General features: G+C 39.7%; 1 protein-coding gene across 8 annotated transcripts in view; it reads left to right on the top strand.

Annotated features, from left to right (window-relative positions):
* Nucleotides 1–25,687, top strand: part of ush2a (Usher syndrome 2A (autosomal recessive, mild)) — a 222,035-nt gene that overhangs the window by 14,836 nt on the left and 181,512 nt on the right. For all 8 annotated transcript variants that reach the window (XM_026171402.1, XM_026171393.1, XM_026171412.1 and 5 more), the window contains 2 exons: nucleotides 19,145–19,280; nucleotides 25,591–25,654. In XM_026171402.1, coding sequence (XP_026027187.1) covers nucleotides 19,145–19,280; nucleotides 25,591–25,654 — 200 coding nt within the window. The remainder of the gene's footprint in view (nucleotides 1–19,144; nucleotides 19,281–25,590; nucleotides 25,655–25,687) is intronic.

Here is a 25,687-nt window from a genome sequence, read left to right as displayed (position 1 = left end):
GGCCCTTAATATGCAGACTTCCGACTTCGTTTCCCAATTTTTGCTTTAAGTTATTTTGTTATTTACATAATAATGTAAATAACCTAATAATGATCCTTATTGCTGTTTAAGAGAGGAGCGGTGCTTCAAATGATAGCTGCAGATTTCTGTCAGAATCTGCAGATTACAGTACAAATAAAATGTTCACATTGTCTTCCCAACAGTTTCACTAACATCTACACTGGATGGCCAGGAAGCGTTCGCGATGTCTTCTCGGGCGCTGATAATTGGCTTCAGTCTTGTGTCGGTGACGTAAAAGGCGGATTTAATGCGACTTGACTGTTCAAACAGCAGTCGCTTTCTAAAACATCGGATATGTATCGGATTCAGTACCACATACGAAAGTGACCCAGATCGGATTTGAAAATATCGGATTTGCGCCGTTCACACTGTCATAGCATGATCGGATATGGGTCGCATAGGGTCAAAAAAATCGGATTTGATGCGCTTTCGCCTGCAGTGTGAACGTAGCCTAAGTAAAGCTTTCAGACAGTCATACAGGTATAAAGTAATATGAAATAGAAATAAATGCCTTAAATTTGAACTAAAATGTAATATTTGAGACAGAGTTAAATTCCACCACTGATAACTTTTTAATGTATAAAAGTATATATAATATAACATAAGACCTATTATATTTGTATCGTCAAAATGAAAAGAGACTAGTTTCATGAGCTACTCTAGAAAACTAGTTTACTAGCTAAAGTTAACATTACTGTTGGCTAAAGGGACTCAGGCCATGGCTGTGGCGTTCTAACATACACCTCTGATGAAACATCACAATTTTCTCCAATAAAAGTAAAATAAATTGCATAAAATAAAGACTTTCTCTATTTCGGTCGTCCACGGCTGTAGCTGCTACTGTCGCGGTTGCTAGGCAACAGGAGGTGCATTGTAGGCTTGGTTAGACCGTCTAATTTAACAGTCAGCTAGTCTTCGCAGGTCCTTCCTTTGCATTACCCGGCCTACTTAGACCAGTCCTTTGAAGGATGCAGGCCCTGACCTGATAACAGCGTCACCTGCTGGAAGCTTCTCTCTGAGGCACTTTTATCAGTAGCATAAACTCAGCCACTTACAACATCTCGAAACACCTTGCTACCATCCTAGCACCTCTTGTGGGGAACACCCCACATCACATCAAGAACTACACCGACTTCACCGACAAGGTCCAGAAACCTACCCTGGACCCAGATGAAACCATGGTGTCCTTTGATGTAGTCTCCCTCTTCACTTGCATACCTACCACGGAGGCAGTGGACACTGTCAGAAAACGACTACAAGAAGACGGCTCCTTGGAAGACAGGACCAACTTCACACCCGATCAGATTTGCACACTGTTAGACCTCTGCCTTACCACTACATATTTCAAATACAACGAGGGTTTCTACAGACAAAAACATGGCTGTGCCATGGGCTCCTCCGTGTCACCTCTTTTAAAGGGAGAGTACCCAGCCATTGGTACAGATATGTAGACAACACCTGGGTCAAAATCAAAACACGAGAAGTGGAATCTTTCACTGTGCACATTAACGCCGTGGATAAAAACATCAAGTTCACCAGGGAAGACACAAAGGACAACTGTTTGCCCTTCCTGGACTGCGCTGTGCACATTGAAGAGAATGGCAACCTCAACATTGAAGTTTACCGGAAGCCCACAAACATGGACCAGTACCTCCTCTTTGACTCCCATCACCCTCTGGAACACAAACTTGGGGTAATCAGGACCCTACACCACCACCCTACACCCTCTAAGCCTGAAGGGAAAAAGAAGGAACACACACATGTAAAGGAAGCACTTAAAACATGCGGCTATCCTAATTGGGCGTTTATAAAGTCAGCAAAGAGGCACGGAAAAGAAGATCAGACACCAGCGAGGGAGGATAAGAAAGACAGACGCAACAACATTTTCATCCCCTATGTAGCTGGTGTATCAGAGAAACTCAGGAGAGTTTTTCTCCAAGCATGACATCCCGGTGCATTTCAGACCCAGCAACACACTCAGACAAAAACTGGTTCACCCGAAAGACAAAACTCCTAAACACAAACTTAACAACGTGGTGTATGCTGTACAGTGCAGCGAGGAATGCCCAGATCTCTACATCGGAGAGACCAAACAGCCACTTCACAAGCGCATGGCACAACGTAGAAGAGCCACCTCCACAGGACAAGACTCAGCAGTTCATCTGCATCTTAAGGACAAAGGTCACTCTTTCGAGGATGCCAATGTTCACATTTTGGACAGAGAGGACAAATGGTTTGAAAGAGGAGTGAAAGAAGCCATCTATGTCCACTGTGAGCGACCATCTTTGAACAGAGGCGGTGGTTTACGACACCAACTGTCTGCCATCTATAAGCCAGTTTGGAGATCCCTTCCCAGACGCCTTAACGACCACTCACATCCTGGGCCATCTGACCTCAGGAAATCACATGATAGGGTGGGGCCAGGTTTCACAATGACCTCACCAGAAACCCGGGCTGATTGTGACCCACACCCGCTTTCACACCTTGGCTCATGTGATTAGGTAGAGGATCATCAGGGGGTCCTTTGTCCCTCTTTGGGGGGAAACTCCCACTGGGTTTAAATCTGGGACTCTCCACCATTTGACCTTAGAACTGAAGAAGCTTCTTGGATGAGAGGTGAAACGTCTTCAAGCAACTCAAAGAAGTCCAGACGCTTTTCTTTCCAAGCTCCTTAGACTACGATGACCTGGATGACTGAGAACCTTCACAGACACATTTTATCGGAGACATTTTAGTCTGATGCCATTTGTTCTAAGACCATATTGTCTGATAATGTTTTGTCAAAAGTCTGATGGGTTTTTCAATGGAACATTATGCTTTTTTGTTTATGGTCTGACAATGTTTTCCTGAGACTTGAGGATTTCCTAAAATGTACACTTTAATATATGCAGCTCCATATATCTCTTGGCAGTGTTCAGATGGTTTCCCCCAAGGATTTGTGTCTTCTCCCAGGAAGGCAAATGTGTAAACCACAATTCTATGCCATAAGACACCATACAGTAACTGTTAACAATGGAGAAAAATCTACCGTGGTCACCTTTCTATGTAAACTCAGCACTTCGAGCCTAGATTTTACTGTAAATGAGCGCACGCCGAAAAATGCTGAAAAGGGTTTTGTGATGAAGCACATGGCAGGTATAATGAGGTTGTATCTAAAGTAAACACAAATGGCTTAAAATATAAAAGTGGAGGGGACCATGTACAGCTTAAAGTATTAGACAATAAAACAGGATAATACTCAAAAGTCCAGTCTCCAGTTTCAAATAAAATTATAAAAGATTTAACACTAGAAACGGCAAAGGGGTTACTTGGACTCCTTTGGTATTTAAAAATTATGCAACTTTGTTAAAAGAAAATCCATCATCTCATATTTCATGACTTTTCCTAAATTGGTTTTATTCATCATATGGTGAGTATTGGGGTGTATGGGATAAAAAGAAAAAAAATATGACCATTTATGCCTAGAAGTGCTGAAGAAATCGTTTTGACCCTCATACAAATCAGTGTAAAATCCTGTGCTCAACAGTTACTGTGCCTCATATGCATCTTTTGATATGAAGGTTGCTACAGTTTTATTCAGAGCAAGCTATATGTAAATGATGATTGAATAAAGAGAACTGTAGTTGGATAAAAGATAAATAATTATTGTAGTGGTGAATAAGTCGGGAATGGGATATTGAACTGGTGCGCAGTTGAGGAAGGTGGATTACTGGATGCAGAAGCTGTGCTGAAATTATTGTCTAACTGAGAGCAGACTGCAGATACCAGTTTATTTTCAGATTCTAAAATATATTTTATTTTTTCAAATCTATAATGAAATAATCTGAGTCATTTGTTAAGCCCAGAATTGTTTTAGATGCTAATAAAATGTTTTGGAATTTTGTTTATTGATGACCTTGCTTTTCATATTTTTAAAAAGATATATCTAAAATTTTCTTTGTTAATACCATGTGTTCTCAAAACACAGTAAAATAAGTTCCATAATAACTAAAGTGAATGAGTGCTTTAAAGTGAGCTAACAGTGTCAAATGTAACTACATTAATGAATGTACATTAATAGCACCTTCGTTTTGCATTTAAATGGTTGGGAAACCAGGAGTTCTGAGTACGTTATCCATAATGTGCACTGCTTTAAAATGAAAATCATTGTGTCTAGCCTGAAAATTTGACTTGACAGTCTAGTTTACAAGCTTGCTGACTGGTGTTGATGGAACAGTACTTTGGCAGTCTAACATGTTGTTGGCTAAATGTAGTTTTGCTGATGGCTCAGTTGGTTGCTAGCGTGTGTACAGGATGCCTGCCTCTGGGGGTACAGTTGTCATATATGCCTTTGTACAGTATGCTTTATATGTTTGTTGCATATTAGTGTAGGCATGGGAGAGTACAGTAATTTACTAAAAGTGTGTTACGTTGGTGCCCCTTGAAGGTGTTTCAAAACTTTGTATGCGTTTGTTTTTGTGAATTCTCTGTGAATCAGTCTGCCTTTTGTTTAATGGTATGGTGATGTGATCTGCTTTGACCATTCAGAAGAATAACATAATCATACTTGACACTTAAACACCATTCGCATACCCCTGTTCTCCTGCACACACATACACTTATCTACTGGCTTGCTACACAGACACATACTCACAATTCAGCGGTAATTTGTAACAGTCTGTCAGCTACAATACAGATATTACCCTATGAAGGAACTCTGTAATTTAGAAACCTTTCTTATTCACATATAGTGCACACACACACACACACACACACACACACACACACACACACACACACACACACACACACACACACACACACACACACACCCGTCATCTGTCGGTTTGTAAAGATCAAAACACCAAAAAAGACAGTCAAAAGGGATGCGGGTTTCCAAGCGCCAGGAGCAATTCACACACACACACACACACGGGTGCCAGGAGCAAGGTGCTGTAGGGATGCTGGTGCTCCCTAGGTAGTTGTCTTATCTGATTATGGTAACGATGTAGAGAATAGCGGAGGAAAATGTTGCCTGGGGGAGGGAGGGAATGACAGAGGAAGAGAAATGGGGGAAGCGGGGATGTGGCTCAGTGTAGTTAAGTGATAGCTGTAAAGTCAGTCTATCATTGGACTCACCTTTCAGTGACTTTTTGCAGGATATACTAATAATTGATAGTTGTCCATAGAAAAGCATCTGCTCTACAGCTGTGGATGAAGAGTTCAGTACAACTAGTCTCACACTGACTGATCTGTGTATAAGAATAATTTGGTGTGGTTGGTCTTTTGTGTCACAATGTCAAACTTAAATGAATTATTAGAGTCATGGAGCTCTTTACTTTTTTTTTTTCTTTACTTTTACTTACTCTTTTGTGCAAATAAATTATGTCAGTCTTGAGGTGGATCTACTATAGGAACTGAGATCTTGAGAAAATGCACTTGTTTTCAAAATCTGGAAATGTTACTCGTGCACCATAAATTGTGTTTTTTGTTTACTGAGTTATCGCTGTTGCTTGTTACGTCTGTGTTAGGAAGTCTACAAGTGTTATCTTTATATGATAAAATGTTGTTATATTGATGACACAGTTTTTAATTGCTTCTACTCAGACACAGGTTCTGTTGTAGCTTCAGAGTGCTTTCATGTTTTTCAGCAATCTCTGCATGGTCTAAGCTTACGTTAAGTAAGAACAAAGTCAGCTGAGTTTGGAAATCCGGGGAAGTGGCTTTTAAAACCCACTGAATTTGTTCTAAGCAAAGTCTTTCCTTTTAACCTCTCTTTAAAGAGCTTGTTAAAGAGCTAAAGCCTAAATTTGCGTCCTCTATGGAGAGGCTTTCTTATGCTGCATTTCTGTTTATGATTGATAGAAATTAGGGCATTTTGTACATGAATGCATCATCTTGGGATCCAAAGAACATAAGCACTGTTTATCAAGGTGCAATAACATTAATTAGGAACACAAAGGCATTCAGTAATTAATCCACAGTGTATGCTTGGGTTGGTTGGCCTTATTTATGAATTGTCAGTTTCACCACCATATCTCTTTCAGTGTGTTTTATTCTTGTAGAAAGCTCTGTTCACATGGAGAGAGAAAACTGCTCATCACACCTACAGATTCATATTGTGGTGAGCAATGGTGAGTGGTGGGACATATTTCAACAATGAATAGTTGCAACAACAAAAAAAGGATCTGATTCTGCCCTGATACTACCGATCTGTCCAAAGTGTACCCCACCTCACGCCCTATGGTAGCCCTATGGTAGCCCTATGGCACCGAACCCCCCTCAACCCTGATAAGCAGAAGAAAATGAATGGATGGGTTGATGGATCTGATTCTTTATGTAGACATTAAAAGTAAATGTTTACAGAGAAAATAATACATAGCAATTATTTATCTTTTAATCCTTTTGGCCTGTAGCACCTTAGCCTTACTGGGCTTACTTGGATTGTTTTGGAATTTACATTGTCTGTAGGTTGATTTGGGTTGCAAGAGAGAAAACGATTTTTAAAAATGCTTTTAGACAATTAACCTTCCTTAATCTGAACAAATGCTAAATGAATGATTGAAGTTCACCAAATTTATGTCCCAGTGTCATAAGTCGTGTGGGAAATTCAGTAGTAGCTGAGCATGATGAAGAAGAATTGTGAGATAAATCAGATACCAATAATATTAAAATTGTGAACTCTTGTCCTTCCTCGCATGGACAACCAGTCACACTGGAAACTTTCATTTCTTGCTATTAAATATAGTAATATATGAAAGTAGAGGATGCACACATTGGCTCAACATATACTTAGAGAGTCCCAGCCATAAAGACAGAGAAAAAAAGTGGGGAAACTGACAAGTTAAGTATGTGTCTGGGTGTCATTCTAAGTTAAGGCCCAGTCAGGATTACAAGGACACACATGCAGACACACATCTGTATCAATGTATTTATTGGAGGGAAAGAACTAGTTGTTCCCATTGCTCTCCAATTTATTCTAAGGACTGTGACAGCTCATCTGTTTCACTAATCTGCTCTTAGACACTTTGGCTGCTAAAACTTCTACTGCATGTCATAATACCCTTAATGAATGTTTTCATGCGCAATTAGACTCTGGCCTGTGTCTTTGTGTGTATATGGACTGGTGTAGACTTGGCAGAGAGCTGCTATTTTGAACTAACTCGCCTGATAACACCACAGTCTTTGGAAACACCCACCTTTATTACCTACACCAAGGAGGTTATGCTTTTGGTAGCGTTTGCATGCACGTCTTTCTTTCTGTAAATGTGATAGTGTGAAAAATCTTAAATGAATTCTGATAAAAGTTCGGTTCATGTAACAATCTATTAAAATTTGGCCTACATCCACCAAGGTCTGCAAGATTAACTTAATTATTTATTGATCAACAGTTGACAGCCTTATAACTTTGAAATTATGATTTTTACAAGTGTTGCGTGTATTGTCAACATATAGAAAGTATCATGTCACACGATACTTTAAAGTAATGTGCAATTTTTGTACATTGCACTTTATGTAGTCCTGTGTTGTCTACTATATGTCATATGTAGCAGTATGGTCTTGGAGGAAGGTTGTCTCGTTTCTGTGGGGGGGACACAATAAACCTTTGGTCAATATATTGCTATATATATTTTTAGAATGAATAGAATTTCTCCTTTTAAACATCTGATAGTACAGGACTTTGGGCAAAATCTGCTGTTTGTTTAAATCTGACTTAATACAAAAATCCTTTATAATGTTAGTTAATATTATGCGCTTAAAATAAATGTAGAAGTTATGACATGTTATCTATATGTTATCTATACGACATGAAGAAGGCCTTACATGTCATATAGATACAAGCAGATTCACCACACTCTGTCCAATTAGCTTCTCCTGGTTTTGGTTTTGTCTCTGTACCACCTAGAATGGCAGAGAAAGATAGAGATACGCACTGAAGGTTACTTTGTGTTAGTTTATACTTTGCATAAGCATACACTATGTGTACATGCAAGGGAGCGTTTTATGCACCCTTTTGTATGCTCTCTGCATGTGTTTGTGTGCACCAGATTACATGCATTTATGTGTGCTTGTCTGTATGTGTGTGAAGGTGAGGCAAGGTTGTTATGCAGGGGTGAAGTGGACACCTCTATGGTAGCCCTCTGCCTGCTGGCACTGGAGGCAAAAGGGCACAAGACTGGCATCAATTACATAGAGAGAAAGGTGTGTGTGTGCATGCCCATTGTAGATTTTTTTTAGCCTGAAATTAATTAATTAATTTAACATCAGTGGTTTAAGTTAGTGTGTAGTGTGGTCCAGCTTAGTGGTGAGAGCAAGGCATTAATAGAAGCAGGGTTAGAGGTTTCATTCCCATTGGAGCTTGGAGATATGAGAGCTAAAAATGCATCCGGCTAGGGTTCTGCAAGGTGCTTTAGATTTAAAAAAGAAAAGAAAAAGCTTTTCAACCTTGTTAGAGTAAAAGGAGCTGTTTGTTTAATTCGGTTTTATTTAATTCAGGTTTATCGGTATAGCGCCAAATCACAACAATAGTCAAAGTATTCTTTACTGTAAGGTAAAGACCCAACAGTATTCTGGAGAAAACCTTAACAATCAAGCAACCTCCTATTAGAAAGCTCTTTGCAATGGTGAGAAGCAAAAACTCCCTTTTAACAGTTAGAAACCTCCAGCAGAACGAGGCTCAGAGAGGGGCAGCTATCTGCTATGATTATCTTCAACTTTCTTACATTTTAGTGTGGTTCTGTATCTGCCCTCTTGCACCATCATCTAGGTGTCACAAGTAGCAGGGAGAGGAAGCAGTTAGTAGAGGTTTATTCCCAATAAGAGAAAATGTGTTGGAGAAATTTCAAGCTCAACATGGCCCAAACTTAACCTGGTCACAATTCACTGGTGCATCCATGGCTTCTCAGCGAAAACAAGAATATCTTCTTTATTTAGTCTCTAACTGGGCTAAATATAAACAAGGAAGAATTTATTAATTTCTTTTTTAAAATTTTGATAAAACAAGAAAAAACTACATTGAACAGACCATTTTGAGGAAAAAATGTATTTGATTTGTCTCATTTCAGCATCTCTCCATTTTTTACAGAGTAAATTCTCAGTATGTTCTCGTGAATGTTTTTTGTTAAAGGGATCCACTTTGCTTTTTGCTCTGAAAGAAAAAGTCTGAGAATTATGGTCTTTATTAAAAGGTTGGTGTGTCACCCTCTCTCTCTTTTTTCCTCTTTGTCTTTTTTTTTTACCAGAAGATAATTTTCTTTTCCTCCCTTTCTCATTCTCTCTCGCTACCTCATCTATCTCTCATTCTCTCCCCCTTTCATTGTCTTCCCTCTCCACCTTCTTTGCCCTTCCCTCTTTCCCTCTCATTTTACTCACACACAGTCTCTCCCTCTCTCACTCTCCATCTCCCTGGGGACAATTTTCTTTTCTTAAATAAACTGTCATAGCTAGTGTTAAAATATGGGCCTTACATGGGGTGAGCGCGGCAAGGCAAAGGCATGGGGCCCTGGGATGGTATAAAACATGGATAATATGCTGTGAGAGGTAATTGTATCTTTTAGCGCTGAGATGAGTAGAACAAATGTGTCTCCTCCCCATCTTTTCTCTCTCTCTCTCTCTTTTCCTTCTCTCCTTCTTTTCCTATCTCTTCCTTTACACACTTCAGCCGTGCTAATATGATAGAGAGAATATTGGCCGTACATCAGAGCTGCTAACAGTTCATAGTGAGTAAGGGCAAGCATAGAGGGGGGATGTGGGACTAAAGAGGGTGGGAGAGGATTGGAGAGTGAATAACAAGGAGAGGGAGGGTGATAACAGAAGAGACGGACTGAGAGAAATGGAGAGAGGAAAGGTGAAAATGTGCCTGAAGATGCAAAAGTGACATGCTGATGACACACAAAGTCAAAATCCACTTACTGATTTCACGTTGCTTGTTTTGCGTGTGAAGGGTGAGAACAGGGATAGCTTGGAATATGGAATTAATCAGTTTCCAAAATATTAAGTTAAGAAAGAGATCTGAGAGCATCTAGTCACACAACACCATGACAAGGCCTCGGTCCCTTTGGTTCAAATGAAAACTTGAACACCTACTGTCTTAAGCTTAATTGTAAGTTAGCCAGCTGGATCCAATCAAGTAATCAGATTTTGATTAAATGAGCTCTTAGGAGCTCTCGCTTCTGCAGAGAGACACCTCTGGCTGCTATCTCCATATCATATATAGAATCAATACATTTTCATGGTAATGTGAAAACATTACTTTGAATTTGACAATTTTAAAGTCACCTTTGGTGGAGGTCTTTTTTTTTTCCAATTTTGTCTTCTTCTTCTTAGTCTTTGTTGACCTGACCCAACTGCTCTTCCTCTCTGTGCCCCTATTTTTTTTTTGTTTTTTGTCCTTTTTATCTCATGTCTTTTACATGATGCTCAACTGTAGAATTTTGACAGCACCCAAGCATTACGTTATATTGAACTTGATTCTGTTTAACTGATGGTGACTCAAAACCATCATCCAGCATCATTAGTTTTAACCATTTAAAAACTATAAACTTTAAATAAGACTGAGCTATAAATAGTAATAGTTATATATTTTTTTCCTTTTATATTGACTTGAATCGCAGTATCTTATGCTAAATATCTTCACCACTGGAGTTACTGGGACTCCTACTTTTGCAACCATATTACATGTGCTCTAATCATGGCCATTACTCTTCCGTATTCACACCAGTTTATTTTATTCTTTGTAATTTTAGTTGCTTATTCCTTCCTTCCTTCCTTTTTTCCTTCTTAATATTAAGAATAATTTTGCCACATACATCTCCTTTCTGGTGATGCCTTTATATACTTTACAAAACATCTCCTGTTATGTGTCACTTATTCTCGCCTGCTACTTTTCTCTAGTCAACAACAGTATTGTTCTCTCATTCACTAAACTCTTCACTCCAAACTCATAATATCTCTTGTTATTTCTCTTTCTCTCATTTTGTTTTTTATGTCATTCTCACTGTCTTTATTCTTTATGTCTCTGTCTTTATTCCCCCCCCCCCCCCCCCCCCATTGACAGTTTCACTGGCTGTGGAATGAGGTGTGTTATCAGTGAGTGGCATGTCAGTCAGTCACAGGGCAACATAGCCCAGAGGAGAGATGCAGGGGGAATAGAGCCTGGTGAAGTAGGATGTGTGGGGGCTGTGGCAGGAAGTCAGGGATTAGAGGAGGTAGAAAGAAGAGGATGAGGTATAAGAGGAGGAGACAGTGAAGCATAAGCTAAGCAACATGATTGGATTGTCCAAGAAACAAAAAGAAAAGCCAGGAGAGTATAATTCAAGTGAGCAGGGTGGAGAGATCAGGGTAAAAAGTAAAGATTTAAGGTATAAAGAATGATGAGAGCAAAAGAGTTGATGGGAGGGAAGTGTAAAATGTGGGAGAGGGGTAAGGTGGGATTCTGTGTGAGAAAGGTCAAACAGTAACAGTGCAGTGTATATAAACTAGTGTCTGTGAAAAACTTGCATTCAAACACCCATGTGCTCATGTGTACTATCACGCTCAGCTCTGCATAAAGCTTAGCATTCCTCTAGTTGTTAATAGAATAATCTGACAGCAGTAAAATAGATTTCTCTCTTAAAATACTTTCTTTTTTGAATCATCATACTTTTTATGCTATGCCCTACCTTTGACCCTAAGCATCTTAGGGCATCAAATACATGTTAGCATCAAATACATGTTCTTTTTTATAATAACAAATATATATATAAGCTATGGTAAGGAAGGGCTGCTGACCTGAAAGATAGGATAATGGTGAAGCTGGAAACCTAGACTCTCTGTAGCCGATTACCAAGACTATGTGAAGTACCCTCTGAAGGTCTACTAAAAGATGTGAATGCAGCAATACTTAAAATCCCTACTGTGACCATCCCCCAAACCAACCAGCTGATCTATACACAGCAGCAGTCCTCACAGAGATGTTTGGCTGTAAGATGAACAGCCACAAGGAGCAGTGTCCTACATGGAAAAGGAGACTAGAGGCTAAGGTAGCACAGAGGGAAATTAGCCAACTATCGGAGCTACAGAAAGGTGCGATGAAGAAGGTGCCTAAGAAGTACAGTAAGCTGCCCATATCTGAGGCCTTGGAAACTGCCAAGGAAAGACTCACAGCCTTAGCCAGCCAATTGAAAAGGTATACCAAAGAGATAGAAAGCAGGAGAATAAACTAGCTGTACTTTGCTGAACCATCTAGGGTGTACTCTCAGTGGCAGGGGAACAACATGAGAACAGCCCCACCAAGGCTGGAGATGGAGTAATACTAGAAGAGCATCTGGAAAAATGATGCAACCCATAACTGCAATGCTCAGTGCTAGCTAGTGGAGCTAGGAGCAGACCACAGCAACCTCCTTGAACATGGCCCAGTATCCATCACAGTGGCAAACATCCAAGAAAGGGTCCCAGGTATAGATAATTGGACAGCACCAGGCCCAACAGGATTCACACCTATTGGCTGAAGAAACTGACTGCACTCCATGGGCATCTGGCAGCACAAATGAACCAGCTGCTAATCAACGAGAGACACCCAGAATGGCTAACTGACAGCCAGACAGTCCTGATCTGCAAGGATCCCCAGAAGGGAGTGGGCCCATCCAACTACTGGCCAGTAACCTGCCTCATACCACATGGAAGCTCCTGTCAGGCATCATAGCGGCTAAGATGAACAGGCACATGGGTCAATACACGAGTAGGGCAAGTAACTGGAATTGGCAAGAATAACAGAGGGGCAAAATACCAGCTACTGGTAGACAGAGCAGTCGCTCGAGATTGCAAGAGCACCACCAACCTGTTCACTGTCTGGATTGACTATAAGAAATCCTATGACTTAATGCCCCTCACGTGGATGGAATGCCTAGAACTATACAAGATCAACAGGACCCTAATAACTTTCATCAAAAACTCAATAGGGATGTGACAAACAACACTAGAGGCCAACTTCAAGCGAATTGTACCATCAAGTGCAGGATCTACCAAGAAGATGCTCTGTCTCCACTGCTCTTCTGTACAGGCCTGAATCCCTTCAGTGAGAGCATTTGCAAGACTACGGATACCTACTACAGAATGGAGCATTTGTCAACCACCTCCTCTATATGGGTGCCATCAAGCAGTATGCCAGAAGTGAACGAGACATGGATTCATTCATCCACACAACTAGGGTATATAGCAATGACATCAGAATGTCATTTGGACTGGAGAAGTATAATTGGATGGTAACAAAGAGAGGGAAGGCCGTCAGAACTGAGGGGAATGAACTACCAGAAGGGAACATTGCAGATATCAAGGATAGCTACAAATACCTGAAAATCCCACAGGTAAATAGGAATGATGAAGAAGCCACTAGTGAATCCACAACCACCAAATACCTGCAGAGGGTCAGGCATGTCCTGAAGAGTCAGCTGAATGGGAAGAACAAGATCTACCCCCTGATCAGGTATCCTGCTGAATACAGAAGGAGATAGAAGCCACCAACATCAAGACAATAAAGCTCCTGACCATGCATGGAGGGTATAGCCCCAAATCCAGCACCCTGAGACTGTATGCTAAGCAACAGGTCGGAGGTTGAGTATTAGTGAGTGTCAGAACCACTGTCCAGGATGAGACAACGAATATCCATGATTACATCAGGAAGATGGCCACAACTGACCATGTGCTTAGTGGATACCTGAGGCAGACGAACCCCGAGAAAGAAGAAGAGCAAGGAGAAGAACCCTCGTGGAAGGATAGGCCCCTTTACGGTTTGTACCACCGGCAGATAGAAGAAGTGTCTGACATTCAGAAATCCTACCAGTAGCTGGACAAAGCTGGACTGAAAGACAGCACAGAGGCACTAATCATGGCAGCACAGATACAAGCTCTCGGCACAAGATTGTTAGAGGCTGGGGTCTGTCCCACCAGGCAAAATCCCAGGTGCAGGCTGTGTAAAGATGCACCTGAGGCAATCCAGCACATAACAGTAGGGTACAAGATAGTAGCAGGCAAAGCATACATGGAACGCCATAACCAAGTGGCCGGAACATCTGTGCCAAGTAGTGATAGATATAGCTATACTGATGGATAGCAACATGAGGAAGAATAAACAGGGGAAGCTTGAAAAATACCAAGGCCTGAGAGAAGAACTTGAGAACATGTGGAGGGTGAAGGCAATAGTGGTCCCAGTGGTAATTGGAGCACTTGGTGCAGTGACCCCCAAGCTAGACGAGAGGCTCTAGCAGATCCTAGGACAACATCTGAGATCTCTGTCCAAAAGAGTACAGTCCTAGGAGGGTATAATAGATTTCAAAATTCTGCCGTTTTGCTCATGGTTTCTGTATCATGATGAGCTAAACCTTTAATCTGTGACAGCTGTCTATTTGTAACACCATTTTGAGTATGGTAGACCATACTCAAAATAGTAGACCTTCTAAGCTACAGCCATGGGGTGGCAGAGCAGGTCAGCCACTAATCAGAAGGTCGGTGGTTCGATCCCAGGCTGCCTCCTGGCTGCATGCCAAATATCCTTGGGCAAGATACTAACCCCATGTTTGCCTACTGGTGGTGGTCAGAGGGCCCGATGGCGCCAGTGTCCGGCAACCTCGCCTCTGTCAGTGTGCCCCAGGGCAGCTGTGGCTACAGTGTGTGAATGTGTGTGTGAATGGGTGAATGACTGAATGTAGTGTAAAGCACTTTGGGGTCCTTAGGGACTAGAAAAGCGCTATACAAATGCAGGCCATTTATATAATCATCTAAAAATGTAAAGTTTATATAAAATTAAGGAAATTTGTCTTTCGTTTATTATTTTTGTTTAACAATGCTTCTTGGCAATAAATCCTATACCATTTGAAAGCCTGTTTATTTTCCCCCTAAATGGTGTCACATTTGTAAGGAAAATACATTTGTGGGTTGACCAGCAGAGCTGAGCGTGTGGGTTGCACCGATGAAAACTACCAATGCCAAACATCTTATTTTGTTGTTGGCTTCTGGTACCCCAAGTGATGAAAATCAGTTGCCTTATTAGTGCTGTTCAGCAATGAATCCATATTGTGCCTATGACAGTTGGATCGTAGGATCAAAGTGTGGAGAAGACCCTGATTGCTCCACTGATAGGGTACCAAGCTTGGTGGAGGCAATGTGGTGGTGTTGGACAGAATCTACCTCACTGGAAAAACAGGCGTTGTCATCATTGGAGGCATTGGAGATATCAAGATGAAATTCTTCAATCAGTGACAGTCCCATATCTCCAAAGTCTTGACCTCAACCCTAGTGAGCACTTGTGGGGTCAGCTTGGGTGTGCTGTTTGTGCCAGAGTGATGGTTCTTCTACATGCTGCTGAGGCCCCCGTATGTTAAATTTCCGATATGTCTTTTTCCTCTGAGACATCTAGTCATCCAATCCAGTGACACCAAAATAGCAGAATAGGCTGTTTGGCATTGGCAGAGAAGAGTTGACAAGTTGTTGTTTTTTTTTACTCAACTCTGTTGCTCATTGTACACATGCATTTTCCTTACATATGTGGCACCACTTAAGGGAAAAATAAACAGGCTTTCAAGTGGTAAAAGATTTATTTCCAAGAAGCATTAATGACAAATACAGCACCAAGAGAATGACAAATACAGCATTAAATATGGAATATGTGCAGTGTATATATTTCAAAGGGACATGTTTCAATACATTGCTGATAATTTTACATTAAAACAGGGGTTTTAAACTTTTTTTATCATGCCTCCCACCTGCACCCCCTGCAGAAATTGAACCATACCAGAAAAGAAAGAAAGAAATAGCAGGTTAAACAGGTAATATCACTTGAATGCATGTGGATGTGATGTAATGAATATTTTACAGCTGACTTTTTAAAAATCTTTTTTTGCTGATCCTTATGTTTGGTATTGGTTGCAGGTATTATATTGATATAAAATGAGAATTATTTACAATGGGTAATGTTTTTATATGACCAGAATAGCAACTTTGAGATGTTTTTTACTAGTACTTTCTTAACTGCCTTTACTTTTGTGGCCCACAGCTGCGAATTCAGCTTAGGAGAAACACTGCTGTCCACACTGTGTACTGACCCATGGCTTGGCAGGAGTGTGAAAATCGAGAAGAGCTTTAGTCAAAATGCCAGTATACAGATCACTAAAAGCTTTCCACTCAGGGTGTTTCTGGGCTTTTAGAAAGGCTTAGGTGGTACTGTTGCCAGTGGGGTGAGTTTTGCGCCATGAAAGGGCGTTTAAAACTCCCAAAGAGGGCAAAAAATAAATATCACAGTTAAAAAAAACTATTTAATAAATGTAAATTATGAAAGTCAGACTAAAGAGCTATAGAACTCTTTGATATATGTTTTAGGGGAAATATAGTACCTGGAAATCCTTTAAGGCCAACTAAACTAAGGCAATCAGTTTTACCACTGCAGTGAAAATGGGGATAATACAATGTAAAATAAGAATAAATAAAGAAAATGTGCTGTTTCTGTTTTATTATAGTTTAATTTTCATCTAACATCAACTGTGGCATTTTGATCAATGTAGCAGAAGAAGCAGTTTTCACACTGAAGGTATACAGGCCAAAAACTAATGATGCTTCTGCAGCTATAAGTAGTTGCATGGACCACAGTTGGTGCAGAGTTTGAGTTTTAATATTCAGTTTAGTTTAGGACTGAAACTTGCTGAAATCATATATCTTTACAGTTTCAGCTTTGATCTTAATGTGGCAGTTTGAGTTTGCAGGATAGGGAAATAAAACCCATAGTTATCTTTTCAACCAGTCTTTGTAACCATTTTACAATTAATAATTGTTATAGTCGAAAAATTGGTTAGTTGCTTTGTTGAATAAATTGTTATACAGTATAACCCTGGGACATTCAGTTACAGTATGATGCCAAATCAGGTAATTGCTATTCTTGTAAATACATAATTAACTAAAAATAGTAGCTGCTACTTGTGGATTACACTGTATAAATGGATATGCAAGTAGTGGCAATACCTTATGGTGCTTGTCCTCTGTGTAATAGAAAGAGAACAGGTAGAGTTTCAAATGCATCTTTCTTCTGGACACAGTCCAAATGAGACTAGTTATCAACACAAGAATTCAAGAAGTCCTTTTTCTGTTTACCCATATGCTGAAAGAACTCTGAAGTTACACTGGCTAAAAGAGACGAAGAAAGGTGGAGGAAAGGATGAGGTAAAAATACAGATGGGCAGGGAAAAGGAAAACTGGAGAAAAAGTGTTTGTGAAAGCTAACAAAGGGGAGTTGGCTGTGTTTCAAAAGGGCGCATGGCGGCTAAGGAGGATGAAGTGCTTCAGGATTCATTTACATCAGGCCTGACAACTGCCTCACATCATCCCAAGAGCAACACAGCTCTGGCTTAGAGATTCCTAAAGAGGGCCCTTCTTCTAGCTTCCTCTCTTACAGCCACGCTCAGACTTTTCTTTCTCTTCCCCCTGTCTCTTTTTCCCTCTTTTCTTTTTTTCCACTCCCTTACTCTCCTGCGCTCTCTCTTGTGCTCTCATGCGTTTGCCAGTCTTCAATCAGCTATCATGAAAGTGTCTGTCTGGGTGTCTTAACTATCCTCTGAGAGGCAGACACTTGTCTGGGCCTGCCTTCATCCCCTAAAGGCGTTTTTTGACTTGGACTTATTTCTCTCCTCACACCTTTTCAACTTCCCTAAAGAGCTGACAACAAGTGAGAACGACGGGGCAAGATAAACATGAGGGGAAGAGACAGGAAGGGAGATGAGAGGATGAAGTCATCAAGTGAGAGGGACGAGAAAGTAAAAATGGTTTTGGAAAAAGGGTAGAAAATGGAGAAAATGAAAATGAGGTGAGGAGACTGAAAAACTGAAAAAAAGGTGAAGGAATCAAATGACCTCATGAAGAGGAGAAAGGACAAAGCAAGGAGGACCAGAGTGGAAGAGACGAGAAAGATGAAACAGGAGAAGGAGGGCTCTAGTAAGACAGAGACTGTCACGTTTATCAGTGGTCCCACAGTGTGTTTCCCAAACACAGGATTTGGAGATTGCAGTAAAGGGAGAAAGTGGGACAGGACACATTAAAGTTTTTTTGGTGAGCGGAAGAGGGGTGGGTGGGTGTGTGTGTGAGGCGGGGATGGGGGAGTGATGTCCCTTTTTTGGAAGTATCTTTCTTTTGGCCTGGGTTTGATGTGAAAGCGAACTGGTCCTGCTTTGACGGTGTTGTCTGCTGTGCAGTTTTTAATATTCATGCAGCAGATCAGGAAAGGAGAGGGGAAAGGAGTGGAGAGGAGATTTTTGGTCAAACAGAAAGCTAATTTGCAGCTGAGGCAGTTTAGCCTGAGGCACTTTCTGCTACTGGGGAAATGAGCTGGAAGATTAGCCGTATGTATAATTCACACACACGTAGTCACACACACACGCGCATAGATATGCACTGATGGTGTTTGCACACACTTTTGCACAAAGATGAACAGGCGAACACAGAGCAGCTGCCGCTTTCTAAGATGCTGTGTTACAGTAGTAACCTGCTGCTATGTCTGTACAGCTGCATGTGCCCTTCTGGCCACTCCCTGCAATAAAACTTTTAATGTGATCACTTTTGCACTGTCCTATATATAAAGCTTGGTGTAAAATATACATAGACATTATTTTAAAACATCGGTCAGTTTTCGTTTCTCAATCAAATCCTCAAGCTACTACTAGGTGTTTTTCATTTTTTTAAATATAACTCAGTTATCCGAGTCAGCGTAGTGTACTAGTCACAGTTTTGTGACACTTTTGACATTTTTGTGACCCTACCCTAGTTAATATACACCAGGGGGCTCAGATTTGCAGTTTTGTCATCTTCTACAACAAATGAAATTTAAAAAAACAAACACAACACTACATTTTCAGAAACATTTGTGGCTTTTTTCTTGTTTGTTTGTTTTTTTGTTATTTGTACTACTTGAACACTAAAGTAGCCCCAAATGAGATGGCAGTGCCAGCAGTGGCCCACAGCTTATTTAGGTTTGAAACCCCTCATACACACAGTTCACTGCACAGAGCTGTAAACATACAAGGTAAATATAAAGAATGATTTCATTCTGCTCATCAAGGATATATGTATCTCCCTTTGATGGAAATTGCAGATCCATGACAGACATGCAAATCTTTTCCTGGATGGCCTCAAAGAGGATGGAACACCATTTGACACACAACAACTGACCACCAGGCTTTCTGATGTCAGTGAGGATGGTGCCATGTGGGTGGGACTCAGCTCTAAGGGTAAATATGACTGTTTTTTGTTTTTTTAAGTATTTTGATTTGGGTTGTTTTTTTTAATACATTTTCATGAAATGCATTTGATAAATTTCTTTACTTCAGCACCACATTACAGCCAGATGTTTTAGATGCTTTACTTCCTCTGTTGTGTTGTTTTAAATGTCTATGATGTCCAAACTGTAAAAACACTGCTTTAAGAATAAAGAATAAGCTTCACCTTTATTATCTGAGCCAGTACCACCATCTGGTTTTTTTTTCAGTCCAAGAAGAGAAAAATTACTTCTTAGTTTATCATGTCAGTATATCTTAATATGGTGTCAATGACTGCTTCACCTTTATTTTCCTCCGAGCCTTTATCCTGCTTCAACTACACATCTGTGATTGATTTGTAGTGCCTCCGAGCTGTCTAACAGTCAATAGCAGAGAAATTGAGAGAAAAATGATATCCGTTCATCTCCAGGGTGATAAACGAGTGTTTTTCTTCTCGTTTATCAGTCATTGATCCGTAGTTCACAGCAGGTAGCAGCTGATCAGCTGAAGATCACAACAGAGAGGATGATCAATGCAAGTGATTGGCTTGAGGGAGTGAGAGAGAATCAGAGATGTTGTGCGTGTGGTAGACGGAGAGGGAGAAGGGTTGTTGAACCCAGAGGCTGTGTCTAGAATTCTTATCAGTGGATTGATTATGTAAATACTGATCAGATGTATTGATTAACAGCTATGTCTGTTTTTGGATGGGAAAGTACTAACCGAAAACTGTAAGTACAGCGAAAAGATCTTTAAAGGCCAACTACCAACTCAAATGTTGTTAAGGACGTGTGATCACTTGTCAAGAAAGTCCTAAATCAGCTGTTAATAATACATTATTAATAACTTTAAGGAGCTAACTTGGTGCAGAGGTGTGAATAATATGTGTCCATATGGTACTGAAAATCTTTATCATAAATCCGTGTAATCCCTAAGATTTTCATGAAACCAAACCAAGGTTTTCCTCACTGTTCAGGGTCAGCATTTTTCATTCAGCGCATTTACATTGGCTAATTACCTTGTTTTTATAAGCTAAGGTTTTTATAATAACAATGAATCTTACTACTCTCTTTATCAAGAATTTTGGGTCGGGTTAACTAACTAACAAGTATCATTATGTTTACATAATGTTGATATCAATATGTATTTTAAGTATTAGTTCTAACAAGTTTCAGTCCTAAATCTGGTTCTAATGTAAACATATTAAAAAAGGTTTTGTTTTGGGTTTTTTAAATATTTTATTTTTTGCTTTTAAATTAAACACAGCATGCTTATACAGATTCAACTGAGGACAATTACTATATTTAGCATTTGTGAACTTATAAGCATGAAAAAAGGAAAAAGAAGGAGAAAAAAAGAAGAAGAAAAAATTATAACAATATTAACTAACTAAAGAGTAAAATAAAATAAGAAAACTCACGCGGAGTGTGAGGCATGAATTATGATCAGTTAATTTTTAAAAATTCTAGAAATGGCTGCCAAATCGTACAAAAACTTGCCAGTTTCCCCTTTCGACCAATTTGTATCTGTTCCACCCTAGCCACAGACACCATCTCATTAATCCACCTTTTAAAACACTGTAAAAGAATACGTTTCTTTGCAGCCAGCATACCCATTGTAATTATCTGTTTTTGTGAAAAGGAAAAAGATTCGATTGATGCAAATGATCCAAGTATAGCCAGTCTACCATCGAGTGGCACTTTTTTCCTAAATTGGTTTGAAAACCACGTAAAAAGCTGACTCCAAAAAGCTTTCAAGACAGGGCAATGCCAAAATAGATGTGCAAGGGAACCTTCACCGATATTACATCTGTCACATAAGGGGGATACAGAATTATAGATCCGTTAAGTTTAAGTTTAGAAAAGTGTAATCTGTGAATGACTTTAAACTGGATTAGTTTATATCTGGTGTTTATTGAGCCTTTCTGAATATTGGACAAACAATTTGACCATTGGTCCTCAGACAGAGGAACACCGAGGTCTTCAGTCCGTGTATTCTTAATTCGATCAGAATCAACTGGGATTGTAAAGCACTTTAAAATCAGCTTTCCGAATTATATCAAAGTAAGTATGACTTAGTGGCTTCAGTGAAAAGTCTGAAAAGTTTTGTTGCACAAAATTCATTATTTGAAGAAAACGAAAAAAATGTGATTGAGGTAACTGAAACTTTTGTTGAAGTTGAAGAAAAGACATAAATTTGTCATCTATATAAGTCCTCAATGCATTTCAATCCCTTTTCTCCCCATTCTAAAAACACCCTATCCACTTTACCTGGTTTAAACAAGTAGTTATGTATTATTGGCATTCTTACTGAAAAGTCAGGTAGTTTAAGAGATTTTCTAATTTGACTTAATATCTTTAAGGAGTGTTTAACAACAAAATTACGACTGATCGAATTATTAGAAGAACCCGTGTTAGAAAACAATAAGACCGGTAATGAGGCTTCAGATACTTTTGCTGCCTCTACCTGGAGCCAGATCGGAAGCTTATCATAACAATAATCAGTAGGCAAACCCCACTGCCAGTGCAATAGAGCTCTTGAATTTGCTGCCCAGTAATAATGTCTAAACACAGGAAGACCCAACCCCCCACTGGAAGTATTTTTTTTGATATCGTCTTTGAGCTTGTCCAGCATTTCCAAAAAATTCAATTTATAGAGGAGTTTGGGATTTTTAGAGATCTTAAGGCCAAGATAGGTAAAAGATGTAGTCACTAATTTGAATGGGAGTGAGCTGAGAAACTTTGGGCATAGATTATCTGTTATTGGCATAAATTCAGATTTGTCCCAATTGATCATATATCCTGATAATTTCCCAAAGTGTTTAATGCAATTTAAAAGATTAGGGAATGAAATTTCTGGTTCGGAAAGGCAGATCAGTAAATCATCTGCATGCATATTAACAAGACTTTCAACATTCCCAAATTTAACTCCCTGTATACCAGGGTGGTTTCTTATGTTAATGGCAAGGGGCTCCAGAGCTATATCAAAAAGAAGCGGTGAGAGGGGATCCCCCTGTCTCACTCCGCGTTGTAATTGAAAGGGGGAGGATTTATCTGCGTTAGTGAGAATGCAGGACACCGGACACAGATAAATCATTTTAATCCAATCCCTAAAATATTCCCCAAAACCAAATTGTTTTAGAGTCTCAAATATATAAATGGCCTGGTAAATGGCCTGTATTTATATAGCGCTTTACACATCCAGTCATCCACCCATTCACACACTGGTGATGGCAAGCTACATTGTAGCCACAGCCACCCTGGGGCGCACTGACAGAGGCGAGGCTGCCGGACACTGGCGCCACCGGGCCCTCTGACCACCACCAGTAGGCAAACACGGGTGAAGTGTCTTGCCCAAGGACACAACGACCGAGACTGTCCAAGCCGGGGCTCGAACCGGCAACCTTCTGATTACAAGGCAAACTCCTAACTCTTGAGCCACGATTGCCCATATAAGACCATTCAATCTGATCAAACGCTTTTTGGGCATCCAGAGAAAGTACTGCTGTTTTAGCCTCTTTTCCATAACCTGAGTAAATTGTATTTAATAATAAACAGACATTATTGAATGACCATCTACCAGGAATAAATCCTGTTTGATTAGGATGTATAATTGTTGAAATATGTTTGCTCAATCTTGTAGCTAAGACTTTGGTTATGATATTAAAAACTTGCTTGGTTGCTGCTTTCTTCTGTGTGCATATATTGGAAAAAGGAATGGTGGCAAACTGCTGTAAGCTGGTTAAGGAATGTTTGCTGTGTTTGGTATCCTGGGACTTGTAGTATTTAACATTGGCTGGTATTGCTGCAGCCAGGACTGTCACTGTTATTTAACCAGTAAGAAATTATGGACTCAGAAACGTAGTAAATATGATAATTGATGCTTTAATCTACTCTATTAAAAGACAGAGAGGAAAAACACATACCTGTTATGGCCTGTTATTAAACTGCCATCAGTTGTTATACCATAAAAACAAAGAATAAGAAGAGAAATGGCTGTAAGTAAGTTAAACACACAGAAAGAAGAGAGAGACACACAGAGAAGAGAGAATTAAGGCTTATACCTTGCATCATCCCAGTAACAATAGGAAGAGTGCTTTTCAGAGGAAGGCATAATCCCATTTCCACATGCTAAAGAAATCCTCAGCCAAAGCCTAAGGCTGCACAACCACACACTGATCTAACACACTTACATCCCATAACACTTCCTCACTTTCCTTCTGTTTTACATGCACATGCACCCTCCCAAAGCACACACACTCAAACACACAATACTGTGGTTGGGCCAAACACACCAAAGCCTCTCTGAGCAGCAAATACAAATACACATACACACATACACAAGCATTTGCACACAGACACTTTCACAGGCAAAGCTAGACATGGCAGGGGTTCTGTCGATGTTTAGAGACGTTATCCATCTTCTAAGAGTTATTGTCGAACCAGACAAAAGTTGGTTGGATACTAAAAGACTCCAGCCTTCTTTTTTGGACAGATTTCATCTTCTTATGTTCTGTCCAACATTGTCACATATGTATGGTTATGTATGGAGAAGATGATGTGTTTGAACTTTACTGTGCTTATGTGTTTGATTTCTTTGTCTTTGGTGTTCAGTCCAGTATGTCCATGTGTGTTTGATGTATTCCAGCATATCTATGCTTGTTAAAGACACTTTGAAGCTTGAGAGGCTGTGTCCACAATTTTTTAACTCTTTGCATGAGATAAAATGTTTTTTGTTTGTTTTGCCGATATTTCTGATAGAATGTATTAAATATAGTAATATCTGAGCTTTAAATTGGCAGTGAATTTAGTTCCAGTCTCACTGTTGATAAGATTTCTTCCTTCAACTTGAGCCATATGCAGGAGATAAGCAGTGAAGTTCTGCTCAGTAATAGTGCTATCTGCAGCCAGCCTGTGATGGTCTTTTCTGCTAATCTGTGTCATTGGCAGCTAAAATCATGTCTTTCTTTGCTGTAGACAGTAGAGAAAACTCCTTTGTTGCTTCTGCTGAATCTCTCTGTGTGAAACTAAACTTCAGATCACTGTGTTCCTGTGTTTGTACTTTTCAATATGAGCCATAGTTTACTGTTTGCTGACTTCTTTCTGTTTACTTAAACCATTAAGTTAACTTTTCCTCCTGTTGCTGCTTCAAAATGAAAGCTTTCTGGTTGCAAACCAGTATCCGTCGCTATGTTTGTGGAGCGTTACTAGCGTTGCACATGTGATCTACCTGATTTGGACATGGTCTCTTCCTGTTTCATGAGTAGATCAGCTTTAAATAAGCTGGGAGGAACAGTACTAACAGTTGTACTCACATTAAAAGTACTCACATCTCCTAGTCTAAGTGACTGGGAACTTAAATTTTTTTTGTTTTCTCTATTTATGAACATTTATTGTTTAAAAGTACTATTTTTTTAACTTAATTAAATTAATTTGTCATTTACAACTTTATGGCCTTACAAATATCCCGTTTTTTATAGTTCAGAAAATAATTCAAGGTGCAATATGCAACATTTATTTCCAAACATCCTCGTAATACCACGTTGTGTCTCCAGAGGTTATGGTGAGTCACTCCAGCAGTCAGTCTGGACTCTGATGAAAAAAAAGTAGCAATACAAAGTAAACAAGTTTTTCTTTTTTGATGCAGTCTATGATTTTGACCATAATAAACTACTGAGCAGTAGAACTGAAAGGTGAGACAGCTGACTAGCAATTGCTTGTTTTATGTACTCCTCGATCTGCCACCACAATCACTACAGCTACCTGCAGCAATTGTGTATCATACATTTTATTATAAAATTTATATTTTATATATAATTGCCACTTGGTTTTATATTGCACTGATTTAAGTACCTTTAAAATCAGTTGTAAAATAAAACACGCATATCACAGCAGAAGAGCTGCTGCATTGTAGCAATTAATGGTTATCTTAATATATTAAACTAAAGGGAATTATTGTAAAAAGCCTGGATACATGCTCTTAAGGTTTCCACAGCAGGTTCATACAAAGAGTGTCCAGTTTAGAGTAAACAATCATTAACCAATTAAAGCCATGCTTTAGCTTTAGCTGCTCTCTAGTGGAGACACGTAAAGACTGGCAGATGTAGTTCGGCTTGTACTGTGAACTTGGCCATTATAAGCAGCTGTGGGCAGCCTCACTTAGCTGGTATCAAGAACCTGATAAGATAATCTACTAAATACTGTGAAATCCTCTCACTCAGTGCCTTCGGTGCAAACCCATTAACACCTTCTTTATGTCATTTCCTACTCCCCTTTCATCTCTCCAGGGTCTAATCAGTTCATTGGACGAATGCAGGACTTTAGATTCTATCCTACCACTTTGACTAACAGGTGAGTTGGACAGAAGGAAGCTGAGAGACAGGT

This window comes from Astatotilapia calliptera, chromosome 1, assembly GCF_900246225.1.
Source record: "Astatotilapia calliptera chromosome 1, fAstCal1.2, whole genome shotgun sequence".
Classification (NCBI taxonomy): domain Eukaryota; kingdom Metazoa; phylum Chordata; class Actinopteri; order Cichliformes; family Cichlidae; genus Astatotilapia; species Astatotilapia calliptera.
The sequence above is the reverse complement of the archived record's forward strand: the minus strand, read 5'-3'. Positions and strand labels throughout refer to the sequence as shown.